This window comes from Centroberyx gerrardi, chromosome 21 (assembly GCF_048128805.1).
Source record: "Centroberyx gerrardi isolate f3 chromosome 21, fCenGer3.hap1.cur.20231027, whole genome shotgun sequence".
NCBI lineage: Eukaryota > Metazoa > Chordata > Actinopteri > Beryciformes > Berycidae > Centroberyx > Centroberyx gerrardi.
The window spans coordinates 1,069,456-1,086,955 of NC_136017.1; the positions used below are offsets into that span (position 1 = coordinate 1,069,456).

Below are 17,500 nucleotides of genomic sequence, written 5' to 3' on the forward strand. Positions count from 1 at the left end.
CTAGATTTGTTCCAGTTGATGTGACGCTGCAGCCATAACAACATGGCGTCTTGTATTTTAATATTTCATTCAATATAAGCAGCGAGAGCTTCAAGAAAGAGCTGGAACAGCAGATACAGAATATGGATGAGACGTTGTTGTACAGTTAGGATTTTTTTTTTTCTAACTTTGAAGCTGCTTAAGGGGAAATTTAAGGGTAAAGTCAGGGTACAAGGGGTTAATTAAAAATTGAAAACAGTTGCAGCAATTCGAATTTAGATTTAAATCCAGATTTTTGCAGCTCGCTCCAGTCTGCGGGGCACGACGACTAAAAGCGTTTTTTTTCCCCAGATTTGAATTCGAGGAGTCTGGAGTAAAAACCAGAACCTGGAGCCGGTCTGGTAGACTCCTTCGTTCCAGTGTAATAACGATGTCACATAGTTTACTGATGAATGCTTTGTAGATGAAATGTTGAGAGAGTGAGGGCCAGACAACTCTTTTATACAGTAAGCAGTGGTGTGTGTGACGCTTTATTTTCCGGGTCCGCAATTCCCTAATAATTTCCTAGAAAGGAACTCTTCATTTCTTAGGAAGTTTCCTGGAAAGAGCCATGAGGTGAAGCTCTGATCACAGCGGAAATATAGAGACAGAGTTCATGAAATTATGTAGTAGTTATATAGAGAATTAGAAATGAACTAAAATTAATTAAGAATTCAACAAACATCTATATTGTATAATTGAATTGAAAAAACGTTGATTATGTATAAAGAGGATGAACATAGAAGTAATTATTTAAGTTGTGTATGATGGACACTGGGGTGGATAGCTGGACTATAAACATTAAGTTTATTGATTAAGTTTAGAAAAGGGAAGGACCAAATAAGTATTTTACTTCTTCCTACTCCATTTCGGACATGTAATATTTATTTATTTATGTTGTTTATTGAGAATTTGTTGTTTACTGTTAATTTTATTGGTTATTCTTGTTTTGTTTTCTTACGTATATACATATTTTTAACATGTTCGAAATAAATCTATTCTATTCTATAATTATATGAATGAAAATGTCCAGTATCGTATCGACTCCACCAGACTGCTGACATGTTCTGTATAACTGCTCCATCATTTCTTGGTTCTTCCCAGGAAACTTCTTAAGAAATGAACTAGGGCTGCAACTAACGATTATTTTCATTGTCGATTAATCTGTCAATTATTTTCTCGATTAATCGATTAGTTGTTTGGTCTATAAAATGTCAGAAAATGGTGAAAAAGCCCAAGATGACGTCCTCAAACGTCTTGTTTTGTCCACAACCCAAAGATATTCAGTTTACTGTCACAGAGGAGTAAAGAAACCAGAAAATATTCACATTTAAGAAGCTGGAATCAGAGAATTTTGACTTATTTTTCTTAAAAAAGTACTCAAACCGATTCATCGATTATCAAAATAGTTGGCAATTAATTTAATAGTTGACAACTAATCGATTAATCGATTAATCGTTGCAGCTCTAAAATGTTCCTTTCTAGGAAATTCTGAGTAAATTACAGACCTGGAAAACAAAGCGTTACCCAGTGGTTTGTGCGATAATTATCAGCAGTAATGAAGAGAAGAGTGGAGCGGTAAGTTGCATCTCAGATCTTGAGGATGGGAGCAGCAGCATGTCTGTATGTTACATCGCCACAGTTTCCACATGAAACAGTGAAGCAGGATTTGTTTCTGTACAGATGGGAAAGGTTCATGCAGTTTACCTTCAACCTTAAATGTGAGTTTGTTATCAATCCGTACTCCTCAGTATTTACTGTGTGGAGCCAACTGATGAAGTGCCATGCAGAGTGTTGATCTGGAGTTTGGTGTGGTGATTTGAAATCATGCAGAATATTGGATGAAGTTTGCAGATTATCGACAGCTAAATGCATAGAGTCAGCAGAACAGTTTAGTATTGTGTCATCTGCATAAAGGTGCATTTTGCAGGAGTTAAAAGTTGACACAACATGGTTAATATAAACAGTGAATGAGACAGGACCTAGAATTGAACCTTGGGGGACACCTTATGTCACGCAGAGAAGCTCTAATTGAATATCAGCCACTTTTATACACTGATATCGATCAATAAGGTAATTATGAAGCCAGTTACATGCACAGATACAGCCAATAATACAAAGTCTGTGTAAAATGACCGACTGTATCAAACGCTTTTGAAAGATCAACAATTTAGATTTAGATCCAGTTCACTGAATAAAAATCTATTATCATTATTTATGTTTTTCATCCTCATGTATACGACTTATCATTTGTTTTAATTTAGATGTATGTATTTTATTTGTCTTCTCTCAATATTATCTGCCATTGCAATATTATCATTATATTGCATAGTCATTTAATTGTGAATTAAATTGTGTTTGTGTGTTTGTAATGTGTGTGTGTGTGTGTGTGTGTGTGATAAGGTAAGCTGTGTAACAATAAGAAGATGGTTGAATGAAGCCAGTCACTTTCCATCTCTCTCTCTCTCTCTCTCTCTCAGATTTTTCTCTCAGGTGTGGTAAGAAGTGTGAAACCGCCGGTATCCGCTGGTTACTAGCAACAACCACTCCGGTGTGTGTGTGTGTGTGTGTGTGTGTGTTTATCTGAACATGCACACTTGCTAAGTTTGCTAGAGAGAGAGAGAGAGAGAGAGAGAGAGAGAGAGAGAGAGAGAGATTGTCGATGGAGGCAACAGCCTGCATGGCTTAAAGCAAGTGAGGTAGACGGAGAGTTCAAGTGTGTGTGTGTGTGTGTGTGTGTGTGTGTGTGTGTGTGTGTGTGAAAACGTGCACACCAGAGTGCATGTGAAAGCGAGAGAGAGAGAGAAAGGAAAAGAGAACAGAGCGAGTGACTTCAAGCGAGTGAGATCGACCGAAAAACTATTGTGTCTTTTTGTGTGTGTGTGTTTATGTCCGTGCGTGTGTGTGTCTTTTCATGCCTCTGTGTGTGTGTGTGTGTGTGTGTGTGTGTGTGTCTTTTCATGCCTCTGTGTGTGTGTGTGTGTGTGTGAGAGAGAGAGCGTGCACAGCATCCTGCAGAACTCTCCGGAAATCCTCTTACCTCTCGGTGCCTCGCCGGCGGCTGCAGAGGGAGTTCTTCCTCCTCCTCCTCCTCCTCCTCCTCCTCCTCCTCCTCGCCTCCCCCCGCTCTGCTGGCAGCACTCCCACCCTCCCCCCCCTCCTCCTCCTCCTCCTTTCATCCTCCGCTCCTCCTCCTCCTCTTCCTCTTCCTCCTCTCCTTCCCTCCCTCCGTCTCTCTGCTGGCCGTCCGCCAACTCCGTTTCCCCCGTCGCTGCTGCTGCTGTCATCTCCCCCCCTCCTCCTCCTCCTCCTCCTCCTCCTCCTCCTCCTCCCTCCCCTCCTCCTCCTCCCTCCCCTCCTCCTCCTCCCTCCCCTCCCTCTTTCTCCTTCAGCTCCAGCTCGGAGAAGCGCAGCATTGCACGCTGGGAAAGGGAAAAGGACAGAGACGTATACAACGTTAGTGAGAGGAAACCCCTGTTTGAATTAGAAAGGGAACATTTGGATAAAATTCAGATTTTTTCTGCCCCAAAGCACAAACAGACTGTAATATATCAGTGAGGGTTGATAGTGTCGTTAATCAATACCAATGACTCAACAGATTACTTGACCGGCTGCTGAGATTTCTGGCTTTAAAAACTCTCTTTTCTGGCCCGGGCTCTGTTCAGTTCTGTTCTGCAAATTCCGAAATTACGCAAAGTGAAAAACACGAAAAACAAATGCAACAGAAAAGCGCTGCATATCCAGTCAACTTTTTTGTATGTTTTTGACTTTGCATCGTTGCTGAAGTTGCAGTGCGTTTCTCGTGATGCAGTTGATTCAGTTTCTTTGGGCCGTTGTTGACCGTCTGCACCCGTCGGCCGCCTCGGTTCAGGGACCTCAGAAGGGTCGGCAGGAATGGAAGGACAAGAACATAAACTCTCGTCAAACAGATAATCCGCCAACAGCGGCATCGCAACAGAGTCTGAGATATTCTGTGGGACGGATGAACGAACAAAGGAACAAACTAACGAGCCGATTCAGATCCACCGATTTCAGAAAACTTGACAAAATCTAAGACAAAAAACTTCAAACCGAGTTGTCTTGAAGCCAAGTTCCATTTTATTTATTTATCTGAGGGCTTTTAGACGAGACGCGACAGGTCTCATCGCTGAGTTTCACCACACAACTGACCAGTCAGTGGAACAGTCAGTTCTTGAGGTCGTTCTGACTGCTTTCTTTCAGCTGGGACATTCAGAGATTTTGAGGGAGGGGAGAACTTCTCTCATTCTTTCTCAGTCCAGGATTTGAACCAGCGACATGCCAGTCCGCTGCTCTAACCTCTAGGATGTCCACTTCAGTTTCAATCCATAGTTTATTGATTTTGGAGACAAGGCCCACCAAATGTGGCGCAGGGACTTTTAATCCAAAGAAAATCCAATCAAAATCACACCAACAATTGATTTGGGAGGTTTTTGAGGCAACAGCATCGATACGCGTCCTTAATTGGAGCGGAGTTTCATTTCGAGCTTTATCTCTGACCAAAAAAAAACAAACTGATGGCCAAAGCAACCTGATAAAAGAACAAAACGTTTTTCAGCACAACGGCACCATAAGAGTTCACCTGTTATGGAATGTTTGGAGAGTGGTTACCACGGTTACAAGGGACATGCCGCCATGTTGGAAGACTGACAAGGAAAGGAGGGGCTGTAAGGTTGTGACCTCTTCCTCCTTTATATTTTACACCTTCCATAATATATATATATATATATTTGAACCTCCTACCACCACACAGAAAGCAGACAATTTCTTTTTTTCTTCAGGGAGGAAGAGCTGATGATGGCACTCTTCCAACATGGCAGCATGTCACCTTAAAGTGTTGTTGTTTTTCCAAGATTTTCCTTCTGCATACGGCGGTGCTCACCTCATTCAGTCTCGAGCGCAGTGTTTTCACTTCCTGACGAAGGCGAGTCCCTCGTTACCGCCGGTAACCGCTCTCCAAGCGCTGCCTGACAGCCTGTATTTCTTGCTCACCTCAAGCTGCCCTGACCACAAACCCATTTTAAAAATTAATGGTCCGTGAAACGATCTACAAATCTAACGCTGCCGCCCTGAGCCAGCAGCACCCAAGGGCGTAGGAACGAAATGTGAGTTAATTTGAGCGGTATTCCCCCTTTAAGCCCTCCGTCTGGCCAAGCAAACAGCCGTCCAGGGCAGTAAACAGCCTGACAACACAGCTTTCCTCCAGTGGAAATCTCCAGTGAAGACAGACATCCGACAGACACGAGCACACACTGCACAAAAACCCAGAGATTCTTTGCTTGGATTTAGTTGTGAAGGATCTCGATAATCTGCCGTCTCACGAAAACAATCGCGACGTGACTTTGTTTTTCAAATTTGTGCTAAAATGGAGCTTGAGAAGGAAGAGCAGCTCACAGCTGTTGGGACGTTTTCACACCAGGTTTGTTTGAAGGGTTTTTTCCAGACCTGAGACCATTTTCACCGAAAGTTTGTTAGTGTGAAAGCTGATTTCAAACCCTGGTGCGGTCCAGAAAAACGGACGGGGTTCGCATGAAATCTTGGATCGTAAGATATCAAACAGCATCAAGAGACCGAACTCGACCACTTCGCTTTGCGTCGCTTCGCTCTATCAGAAGTCGTGGCATCAAGCATCAGAGCCAATTTTCAGTTTGGTTAACATTGTCTATGTAGACCTATTGTATTTTACCATTTTCTTTATTTTATGTTGCCCAAATATAATCCATAATCATATGACTGGAAAATGTAACCTTGAAATTATACTCTAGCCAGCTAGCTAGCTTAGTGAATACTAGCTAAATAATACCTACAGCTATTATTTAGCTACTTGTTAACCTTCCACAGTTTAAGCTAGCAGCTAAAATACAATCTGCCACTTTCCTCCCTTCATTATTTCATTTCTCAATTTCTTCATAAACTGACAGAGATGAGTCACATAATTCAGGAAATCCCAACATGACCGTAATCATTTTCTCTTCCATCTTTCGTTCAAAAACGAAGTGGAACAAGGAACAAAAATTCAACGGCTGGGAGAATTTGAGAAACTGATTTTTGCCTAAATGTGATTGGTTCTCGTGACATCACACCATCATGCTCATTTACATAACGCTACGTTTTTTCTACCTTTGCTTTGTCAACTTTTGCGGGCCTGGTTTGCGTCGCCACCTATCCCATCATGCCGTGCGCACACAGCTACTCGTGTCTCGTAGGCGATGAATGGAGGCAAACTGTTCGCCTCGTGAAATCACATCTGGTGTGAAACTGGCAGCAGCGACCGACATTTATCTAACAACAAACCGATTTTCTTAAAAAAAAAAAAAAACAATCTAGCCTACACCGCACACTGTGTCAGGACCGGGTAATTGGCAGAGTGTGTGTGTGTGTGTGTGTGTGTGTTCAAGCCAGTGTGTGGTTAAAAAGCCAGGACTAATCTGGGCTCCAAGGACGAGGAGGAAGAGGAAAAAAGAGGAGGAAGAGGAGAATTTCATTAAAACACCAAGTTCCTTCCTCCTCCATCCCCTCCCTCTCTCTCTTCATCCACTGAGGGATGGAGGGATGGAGGAGGGGGAGGAGGAGGGAGGGGAGATTTAATTTGAGAGGAAAGGAGGCTCTCGAGGGGACGAGGAGGTGAAGAGACAGGGAGAGGGAGGAATAACAAGCAAGAGCGAGCGAGAGGAAGAGGAAGAGTGAGAATGGAGAAGAGAGAGAAATAAAGAGCAAGAGTGATGGAGAGAGAGAGAGAAAGAGGGAGAAAGAGAGAGAGAAAGAGGGAGAGAGAGTGAGACAGAGAGAGAGAGAGACAGTTTTCTCTCTGCCACCATTTTCTTCATTCGTTGGGAATCGCAGCAGGTTAACAGTCGCCTAGGGCCACACACACACTCACACACACACTCACACACACACACGGTCTTTCTCTCTCTCTTTTCTCTCTCTATCTCTCTCACACACACACACACACACACACACACAGCCAGCATGTTATGCTAAGTCGCCCTCACCACGACCCAAAACATTGGCAGACGAAAAAGGAGGACGAGAAAGGAAACGAGTCAGAAAGAGGAGGAGGAAGAGGAGGAGGAGGAGGAGGAACGCCGGTAGCCGCGTACCTCCTCCTCCCAGCTCTTAACCACCTCCTCCACCACCTCCAACCACTTTTAACACCTCCTGCCTCCCTGCCCAACCTGATCTCACACAAATACTGTACATGAAATGAACACGACTTGTTAACACCAAATTTCGTGTTGGTGGCACGTAAAGCGTTAAAACTCTGTTTTCCCAGCAGGAAACGGTTCCATGAAGGAGACACAACTATAAACATTAAGTAGTGTCACGTTGAAGCAGCTCAGTGGACAGTCAGGGTCTTGTGGTCGGGTGCTGGATGGGCGGATGAGTTAGGAAATTGTCTACTGTGAGTCAAATTTAAATTTTTAGCTTAAAGCTACACTAAGCGATTTTCTGACCACTAGAGGGCGACAGAAACCGCAACACATTTTGTAAACACACACAGCAAAGCTACTGGGCGACGGAAGCCCTTAAGGACAAACCGTGCATAAAGGCTAATGGCTAAAATAAACGTACCTATGGAGAAATATCGCCGGTTACCGGTCTCACTTTGCCAGATTTTTCTCCCGCTGAAGGTCACATGTCCCACAATGACAAGTGAAGAGGCATGTAGGTTTAAGTTTTTCTTATTTAACCATGACCAAAGCCTTTCCCTAACCTTAACCAAGTTGTTTTAGCTGCCAAACTTAAAGTTGTCCCACCCCAACATCCTGTTTCAACAGGAAATGCATCAAATCCAGGAAGTAAAGAGTTGTGTCCACAGCACGTAAATCTGTGTTTCAGAGTTCGTGCTCATTTCACGACTCTATGGGATCATATTGTCCACACCGCCTCCTTCAGCCTCCTACCGCCTCTAAACACCTCCATACCACTTTATACCACCTCTTATCATCTCCTACCAACTGCTTACCACGTCCCAACACCTCCTACCACTTCCAAACACCTTCCTCCACCCATATACCACCTTCATACCATCACCTCCCATCTCCTCCCACTCTATACAAAGCTGCAAAGGGATGCTAGATGCCGTTGATTTGGACGTGCCATTACTAGTTCCAAAGACTTGTGTCCGGTTTCCAAGCGGCTTCTTTGTGGCTCAAACTTTCAGCCTTCCTCCTAGGTCTTAGTATCATGTAGACATTACCATCAAAGTTCCAATAAAGCCCATCGTTTTCCTAATGACGCTAATGACGCTGACTCCACGCTGATGCATGCAGAGTTCACTCAGCCCTTCAGAATAAAAGTCCCTCAGTAACCAAAATCTATGAAAGAGAAGGGGTGCGCATGATACTTTGTGGGTTGAGAAGCGAGTTCTGTTTTATACAAAATAGAAACTTTACTGTCATCCAGAACTGGCTTCTTAACCTGCAAAGTATCGTGTGCATTCTTTCTCTCTCACAGGGTTCGGTATCTTGCAGAGGGAAATCAACACCATCTAGCATCCCACTGGGGCTGCTCCATACAACCATCTCCCATCTCCTCCCACCTCCTAACACCTGTGGTTGTACTGGGCAGCTCCCAGTGTGAATATGTGGAACTGAATGTGAAGCAGGGTGGAGCTGAATCTCAGTCAACCTTCCCTGAAGAAATAAAGAAAATAAAAAAATACACTCTGGAACTTGATTGTCTCTACTTTTGTAATATTCATGGGGCAATGTTCCCAGCGACAATGTGAACCACAGGGTCAAAAATGTACTCCAAAGTTTTCTTACAACAAGCTGTTCCTGAGGGATTAAAGCAACAATACTGAGGAAACTCCTTGGGAACAGTTGCCTTGGGCAGCATTGCGTGTAAGAACCAGAAACAATTTAATTTACAATGGCCTTGACCTGTATGTTAACCAATGGAAACGTGTTGAAAGGTCAGAATAATAGTTTGTAAGTACTTGATGACCCCCCCCCCCTCCCCATACAGAATGTGCTTACAACACAATGTAAGTACAAGTTTCCAAACACCACTATTATCCTGAACACAGTCCTCCATGTATTTATCCTGCATTAATACAGCAGGCATTTCTTGAATTTTATAGACCAATCATATATTGTAATGTAAAACTCAGTGTCCTTCAATGAGCTAGCTACCAGACCATTCCTTACAATAGTAATACAATGGCTAAATACTGGATATACTTACATTATTGTTCCATAGGGCAAGAAACAGACTGATATACTGGAATGAGGTTACTGTGAAGTGTTACCCTGTTTCCTTTTAGTGAGTGTGAGTTAAACTGCCTTAATGAACAATATGCAAAAAAATCTATATCAGAAGACAAACATTGTGCAACAGGAATTGTGGGTACAATGATTACAATCCAGGCCTCCAGTGAAAATTAGATCTGCCATCTCATGAGACTAACATGGTTTGAATGAAGGCTGAATAAAAAACAGAATTCAAATCTAGATTGGTATCTCACCTGGAGTGCCCTCTGCTCTCTGCTCAGTTTGCTAGAGTCAGCGTAAAGCTCCGTCGTCAGGCATTTAAACCGGTCGCCCACATAACCGGATGAGTTGGCGATGCGCTTGGCCAGACTGGAGCGCCGACCCTTGATGCAGCCATGGCCTTCGTCCTCGTCTCCCAGGGAATCCATGTCATCCTGGCTGCTGGCATCCTTCTCCCTATCACCACATCCGGCTGAGGTGATGTCAGGGTTGTGTGTCTCCCTCCTCCCTGTCTCGTTGGAGGAAAAACCTTCACATTTCAGGTCTCTGTTAAGCTGTGGTTCTGGAGTCAGATCTGCAAGCCTCTTGTTAAAGCCTCCACTGGTAAGATTGCCAGATGAAAGGTGCCGACAGGTTGGGCCCCGAGGAATATTGTTTCCATATGTGGGAACCCTGGAATTGTTGTTTACACAAGTTTGGTTATTTCCAAAAGATTGGCCTTTAGAGAAGCTATTTCCACAATTTGGACCACTGAAATTGTTCTTTCCACATGCAGGAGCCCTGAGATTGATGTTTCTGCAAGTTGGGCGCACAGCATTGCGGTTTTCACAGGTTGGAAACCTAGGATTGAGGCTCCTGCAGTTTTGAGCCACAGGATTTCCACGGCTTGGGCTGCTGAACATTCTGGGTTCACAAGTTGGAGACCTCAGAGCCAAGTTTCTACAACATGGGCCCACAAAATTTCTGTTTCCAAAATTTGGACCATTTAAATCTCTGTTGTTACCTGTTGGGGCCCTTGGGTTGATGTTAACACATGGTGTACCCCTAGTATTCACATTTCCACCTGGTGGAACCTTGGGATTGAAAGTCCTGCAGGTTTGGGCCCGGGAACTGAAATCTCTACACGTTGTTACCTTAGAATTAAAGCTACTGCAAACTGGACTGTCAGAATTACTACTTCCATAACTTGGACCTTTAAGGGTGGTCATTCCATACATTGAGCCAACAGAATTGGTAGAATTGGTAGAATCACTAGAATTGCTTTCTCTGCTAGCAGAACCTGTGGAGTTGCCATTTCCACAAACACGTCGTTCAGGGTTAATGTTTCTATTAGTCGAGTCTTCTGAATTAACTTCCTTCCCAGTACTCTTCCCATCAACATCATTATTCCCTTGAGTAACATCCCTACGTGTCGAGTCCCCAGTGTCAACAGACGGTCTGATTTTACATTTTCTAGAAAACTGCTCCAGAGAAGTTCGGGCACAGCGCATCGTCTGCTCCTCTGGGATGTCGGGAAGGGGGCTGGGTGGCTCCTCTGGGATCTCCTCTGGGATCTCCTCACTGGGAGGAGGAGAAGGGGAAGTGTGATGAGGAGACTGTGGCCGAGGAGTGTGGTGCGGTAAGGCCCCCGCTGGCGGCCGGTGCTGGCAGCGCTGGTCTGTCTGCCTGTCTGACAGCCTGTCCAGCTGGCCTGGTCTCAGCTCTACAGCCTGGCTGGGAGGGAGGGTTTTTAGAGGCCCTGGCTCTCTTTCTTGGATATGGTTACAGCTGCTCACATTGCCAACATGCTTGGAGGAATCCTCTCTCCTGGCAACTGGGGAGCTGTGCTTATTTGTAGACAAATCACTGTCTGCCTCGTCATGCACCAGGTCGATACAAACTACCTCATCTCTGATAGCAGTCAAGCTTTTGCCTGGCGGCTTTACGGTATGGTTTGTGGACTTCTCTGCCTCTTTCTCACTCTTGTGGGAATTGTCAGTGTCTGACATTGCCTGGTTCCTGTAGGGTTCTGGGTTCCAGGGTTTATCCTGGGGCTTGGACCTATTCTCCAGTCGGTCTTTGGTGTCGAGACCTGCGTGGGAGGACATAAGGGGGTGAGCCATTTCCTGGGAGTTGTGGTAGGTCAGGTAGTCGCCCTGGCTCTGATGGACTCCATAGGGAAGACCGTGTTTTGGTGCTAGGCGAGGTGGGTACAAGCTGCTGCTGCCAAGGAGGACTGGGTGGGGGTAGACAGGCCCTTTGCCTGGTATGGCCATGTGTGGCAGGGACATGTTCTCAGCAACTGAGTAGGGGATGTAGCGGTTAGTGTAGGCTAAGCTAGGAGGGAGGTAGGAGTCACTGTAGATTTGGCTGGAGGGATTTCCATTTTCCAAGCGAGACTGCTGCTGCTGCTGTGGTTGTGAATGGCTGTCCTGAGCCTCTGGTTTGACAGGAGTGGTAGTCTGTTTCCCGAAGGATGGATGAGTTCCACCTTTACTGGTCGGAGGGATTTTGTCAGAATCGCTCGGGGAGGCTCTTGGCCATTCACCTTTGGCTTTAGGGGAAGGGGGTGATGAGGAGGGTCTTCCCCCTGAGGCAGCGCTGGGGATAACACTACCGTTCACCTCAACTGTCCTGGAGCCAGGGGAGCTTTGAGGCTGTAGTTGATGAGGAACATTGTCTAAGTTCTTGTTTTTGATAGTTGGGGAGCCTTTGCTGTGGTTGGAGTCACAGCTGACAGCTGGGGAAGGACCAGGAATGACCCAGGGGGAGGGCACAGTGCTGATCATCTCAGGACGATCAGGAGTCTTTGCTGATGTGCTCGCAGGTGGGGACAGACCCTCTTTCAAGTGCTGCTCTTGACTGGCTAGCAAGCCATAACGAGATGGAGGCAAATACCCCAGCTTGGCCAAGGCCTCTAGTTTGGATGGGAATCCGTTTGGGAATCCTTCCAACTCTTTGGCAGACAGATCCAAAGGCTTTTCCCCGGGGTTTTTGGCAGGCATTTGGGGTACAGCTCTGTCCAATGATGTCTTTGAAGGCGATCTACCCTGCTCTTCGCTCCAGTGGTCTGAGCTGGCATCTTTGGTTTTGTTGCTGCCCGAGCGCACGGGAGAGCAGTGCTCAGAGGTCAGGCTGCTCATGTAGAAGGGATGCGACACTGATAGTGAAGAGGGGCTTCTGTAAAGGGACTTCTGGAGGTCTGAAGTGCTGTCACTGAGGGGAGGGAGTGGGGGTACTGAGGTTTGGTGAGGGCATGGAGCTGAGCGGGGAGAATGGGTGGCAAGAGCTGGAGGTGACTCTAAAGCAGGGTTGCTAGTAGAGCTATTAACAATGGCATTGTTACTTCCACTGCTGCTGCTGAGGCTGCCAGAGTTCTTGTTGAAGCTGGGCCGACTGGACTTAGTACCACTGCTACTGCTGCTATGTTGCCGCTCAGTGTGGTGAGTGGCCTGAGGCTGAGACTGGGACTGTGGCTGGGCCAGGGGATCGTGGTGGATCTGAGGGCTGGTGCTGAAGGCAGAGGGCTCCTGATGGACCTGAGGACCAATGCCCTGCAGGGCCTTGTCCTGGCAGTGGGCCAGGGGTGAAAGCATGGCGGGGGCTGAGGTGGCGGTAGGGATCCTGATTGGAGGTGCCAGGGAGGAAGATATGGGGGCCGGGGGATAAGAAGGCAGGTAGAAAAGCCTGTCTGCCCCGGCTGTGCTACCCCCCGCTCCAGCAGTGCACAGAGACTGGTAGGCCAGCTGCTGGTGGAGGTAGGGGGAGGGCTGGGACAGGAAGGAGGCCTTGTATGCCATGTCCAGGAAGGGGTACATCCCTACATCGGCATAAGGACTGACCCAAGGCAGCCTCAGGAAGCTGTTGGTACCGTTCAGGCCCAGTTCTGATGGCTTATCGTTGGGTCCCACTCGGCGGTCCAGCCCCAGGCCATCGGCTCCTGCAGCAGAGACCAGCAGGGGTTTCTGTAGCCCTGGAGGAGGGCTCTTATAAAGTCCAACATATCCATTCATGGGTTTCTGGCCATCCAGCACAGTTACGTCTGGTTTGTACAGGAGATCATAGCCAAGCGGGAGGGAGGTGCCCGGTTCCTGGGGCTTTTCGGAAGAGAGGGGGCGGATGCCAGGATAGAAAATTCCTCCATGGGCGCGGAGGTTTTCCCTCACCAGAGCATTGCGGTCAATGCTGAGGGCAGCTAGCGGGTTCATTCTGCAAGCAGCACTGGCATCCACCTGCAACAATATAGAGACAAGAGTAAAGTCAAAGGCAATGACATGACTTGGAGATAACATGTTGTAAAACAGATACAATGACTGTACAACACGTTTGTATAGTGTTTCCCATAAAAAGGCCATTCTATGGCACATTGCCAAATGAAATATTCGCAACGATTAATGTAGTGCTGAAATATGCTTTACTTTCTGGTCTTCGCAGCCACACCTCTGACCCACACTCTATGCAGTTCAGCTGGAGGTGTGGCACTGAGTCCACCGACAGCAGGAGAGTCTTTCCCACCAAGGCTATAGATGATAAAACGCTCGCCATACAACCATAAAAGATGACAGCGATTAATTGCCTGTCTGCAATAGCCTGACATAGGACTTTGCATGGGGCGGACATGATCAGTGGCCGAAGCAAAGCGAAAGAGAGAGAGAGAAACTTTGATGTTGCCTCTTCTCTTCTGACTGCTGCAAATTACAACTCTGGGAAACAATGCTCAATCCAAACACAGATACAGCCATTTGCAAAAGTGACTAAAAAAGTCCAAAAAAATGCCTGATAGCACAACATTAAACCAAATTATGGTACTTAAGTATTGTAAGGAACTTAAGTCCTTGGTTGATGAAAATGACTGGATCTTCTAGGTTTTAGGTAAATATTTTTTCCCAAATGGATATATGGCATTTTGGAATAAAACTCATTTGTAACACTTGACACACACTGATCATGTGAATCCAGGGAAAACTCTGATCCCTTATTGATTTCACCTGTTAAATCCACTTCAGGCATGAAGGAGAGAGGGAGATTAAGGAAAGCAGAAGCTTAAAGCAGGAGGTTTAAACCTTGAAACTGAGACATGGATAGTGGTAAAAGCAGGTGCAACTCAAAATTGCGTAGGTGATGCCAATAATCTGTACACTCAGTGTGTAGTAAAGGCTAAAGGCACAAATCTAGAATGTGGAATATATTTAATTCGACGTCAGCTAAGAACGAATTCTTATTTTAAATTAAAATCCAGATGATATGAGGCGTAACAAAGAAATGAGAAATGAGTAATTTGATATTGAAAAAAATTATAACAAGAAGACTTCTTCTCTTTGAGGTAAATTACAGTTAATCCCAAGCAACAGGACTGGTATTGGATATTAGCTACAGCTATTCACACACACAGTTCAGTGTCCAATACAGTGCATTGGACATTGATCAATATCGTTTGTGCTTGCCCCTTTAAAATAGTAAATACAATAAAATAAAACCCATGCTAGAGATCCACCCTTCAAGGACAAGCAGGAAATCTAGAGGGCAAAAAGGCTTTTGACCATTTAGAGAATCTCCACCACTCTGTTGCAGGACATCTAGCTTGTGATTTCATTTTTCCTTTCATGGAGAAAGAATAAGGGCAGCCATTTTTTTCAGTATTCCTGGATAACATACGACGCCTGAAGCTACTCGTTCACTCTCTCTCCACAGATCCAGGAAACAGAGAGAGAGAGAGAGGAAAAAATAGAGTGGGGGCGAGAGAGAGACAGAGAGAGAGAGAGAGAGAGAGAAAGCATAGGAGAAACAGAGAAAGCCAGAGAGCGAGAGAGAGAGAGAGAGAGAGAGAGACAATGGGAAAGCATGAGAAAGGCAGAGAGAGAGAAAGGAAAAGAGAAAGAGGAAGCAAGCGATAAACAAAGAGAGAAAACCAGAGAGAAAGAGAGAAAGAGACAAAGGGGAAGCACAGGGAAAGGCAGAGAGAAAGAGAGAGAGAGAGAGAGAGAGAGAGAGAGAGAGAGAGAGAGAGCAGAATACTGAAGCAAGGAAACAGGCTAATTGAATTTCCTGTCACACGGCTTCGTGAACCATCTCCGATTGGCTATCAGCCGCAGGGCCATTAGGAAATTATCCAGACAGCTGGGTGGCCGGCTGAGACGAGGAGGAAGCAGAGATTTTTCACTCAGACTGTATTTCTGGATACCAAAAAAAAAACCAAATCGAAAAAAGCGGTGGGAGGAAAATTAAACTCTCAATGAACTTAATGGAAAAGTAGCGAGGGACACATCGACACGCCTCACACTTTCTGCAGAATATGATGTACATTTGGCACATCATGTCTATATGCTGGGTTTTTTATGTCATTTTTCCTCCATATTCTCATATTAGCACTGATTTGGTAAATAAACAGGAGGGTAAACTCTGAACTCCATCAGGGATCATCATGAGGCAAACAACCAGCAGTTAAAGCTCCATATTCTCCACTCAGAGTTTTATTTTGTGTCTTTCTGTCCATTCAAAGCTGTGTGTGTGGTGTCATGAACCAAAAACACTCTCAATCCATTTCTCCACGTTCATTTTCCAGCATCTCTCTGAGCCTTACCAAGAACAGGCCGTTTCTGTCTCCGTGTCTTTAAGGCTCATTAATATTAACGACCCTCCGTTCCGATCGGCTAACCGTTTCGAGAGCGAAACGTGAGACGCCGCGGCCCGGCGGCTACAGGTAGGGAAAACTCTCCGGTAATAAACGACGACGACCGCTCGACCGCTTTGAAAAAAACACTTTGTTAGTCTATTATTTCTTACAGAAATGATAATGAGCGAACCTTTGTGACGCCACAAAGTTACGGAAGTCCAAACGGCTCGTTTAGAGGCTCGCTTTTCTAATATGGATTGTGTGGATTTAGTTGGCGACCGTGCGTTTTGATAAGAGGTGAGGGAAATCCTATTTTACACAATATGGGACCTTTAAATCAATTATATTTTGAGAAAAGCATAGATTTATGTTTTTTTCTTTAAAAGACGCTATCTTCTGATAACTTACATCAGTTATCAGTACACAACCTACTATAATGTATATCATGAATTTCAAATCAACATTTCCATCAGCCTACCTGAATTTAGATCCATGCATATCAGTTTTATTTGTTGGATATTGCATATATATTGATTTTTTCCATTTCATTTCATTTATTTCATACTGCACATATTTCATATTATTTTGTGCCTGTAAGTTCTGTTGCTGCTACCCTCCTAATGCTGTAGTCTATACTTTTTTGTACTTTCATTCAAATATTTCTACTGCAAGTTGTAGTGTTGAAATTGTCAGTTACATAAATAACCCCCATTTGCTCTATTTCTTATGTCTGTTCTATTTTTCGTTGTATTTGCTGCAGCGGCTCAGTTTCCCCACTGGGATCATAAATGTTTGATCTAATCTGATGTGTTGCAGATATCAGTGATGGTCAATTCACAACCAGCACTTCACAGTGAATGAGTGAAGTTAGATCACTCTTTCTCCGCTGTCAGACAGTTTTCATCTTTTAGCCATTATGCTGCATTCATGAGCTGGTGGGAAAGTCCGACATCTGGGACTTCCAAGTCGGCTGCTAAACAGTGTTGCTTTCACATGCTATTTTGTCGGAAAATCAAACTCGACAAACAATAAACAAACGATAAACAAGACAAACGAGTTGGAGAATCGTTCAGCGTCGGTGGAAGTTTGCGCTCTACTGAGAGATTCTACTGACAAAAGTGAATAAAATGAATCTGTGAAGAAGCTGTGAATGGATTCACTACAGTGGAGAAACCCGAAAGAGCCGAGGCACCTAGAAGAATCAGTCTTCCCACAACTGGCTTCAACTTATCTTCCATTCAAAAAATTTTAATCAAGGTTCATTTGGACCAAATTACACACAAATTCAAAACATCGTTCACATCCGTAGATAAAACCTCTCACATTCTCTCTTCTTATCGTCGGTTTTGTTTCAGGACCGTCTGCGGTAACGTCGGCGCTTACACCTTACTGCCGAGTGATCCGTCTCGCAAAACACAGACGGTCTTTGAGGTCGGGTTGAGCTCACCATGCTGTGTGTCCGCGGTCCTTCGGGTGCCGGATCAGACAGGACCGTCTGCCTCTGGGACGCCGATCACCCGACCATACCTGCAGAGGGAGGGAGAGCCGCGTTACACAGAGTCCAGGTCCAAACACTGAAACACAGAGTCCAGGTCCAAACACTGAAACACTGAAACACAGAGTCCAGGTCCAAACAGCTGACACATTGAAACAC

The 17,500-nt window shown here is 45.1% G+C and overlaps 1 protein-coding gene across 1 annotated transcript in view; it reads right to left on the bottom strand.

The window, feature by feature from the left end:
• Positions 1-13,459, bottom strand: part of LOC139917614 (BCL-6 corepressor-like) — a 49,119-nt gene extending 35,660 nt beyond the window's left edge. Inside the window, exons 1-3 of the mRNA XM_078291230.1 lie at positions 10,663-13,459; positions 9,509-9,762; positions 3,166-3,272 (exon numbers count right to left, since the gene is read on the bottom strand). Of these exons, the coding sequence (XP_078147356.1) occupies positions 3,166-3,272; positions 9,509-9,762; positions 10,663-13,441 (3,140 nt within the window). The 5' untranslated portion in view covers positions 13,442-13,459. The remainder of the gene's footprint in view (positions 1-3,165; positions 3,273-9,508; positions 9,763-10,662) is intronic.
• Positions 13,460-17,500: the final 4,041 nt, after the last annotated feature.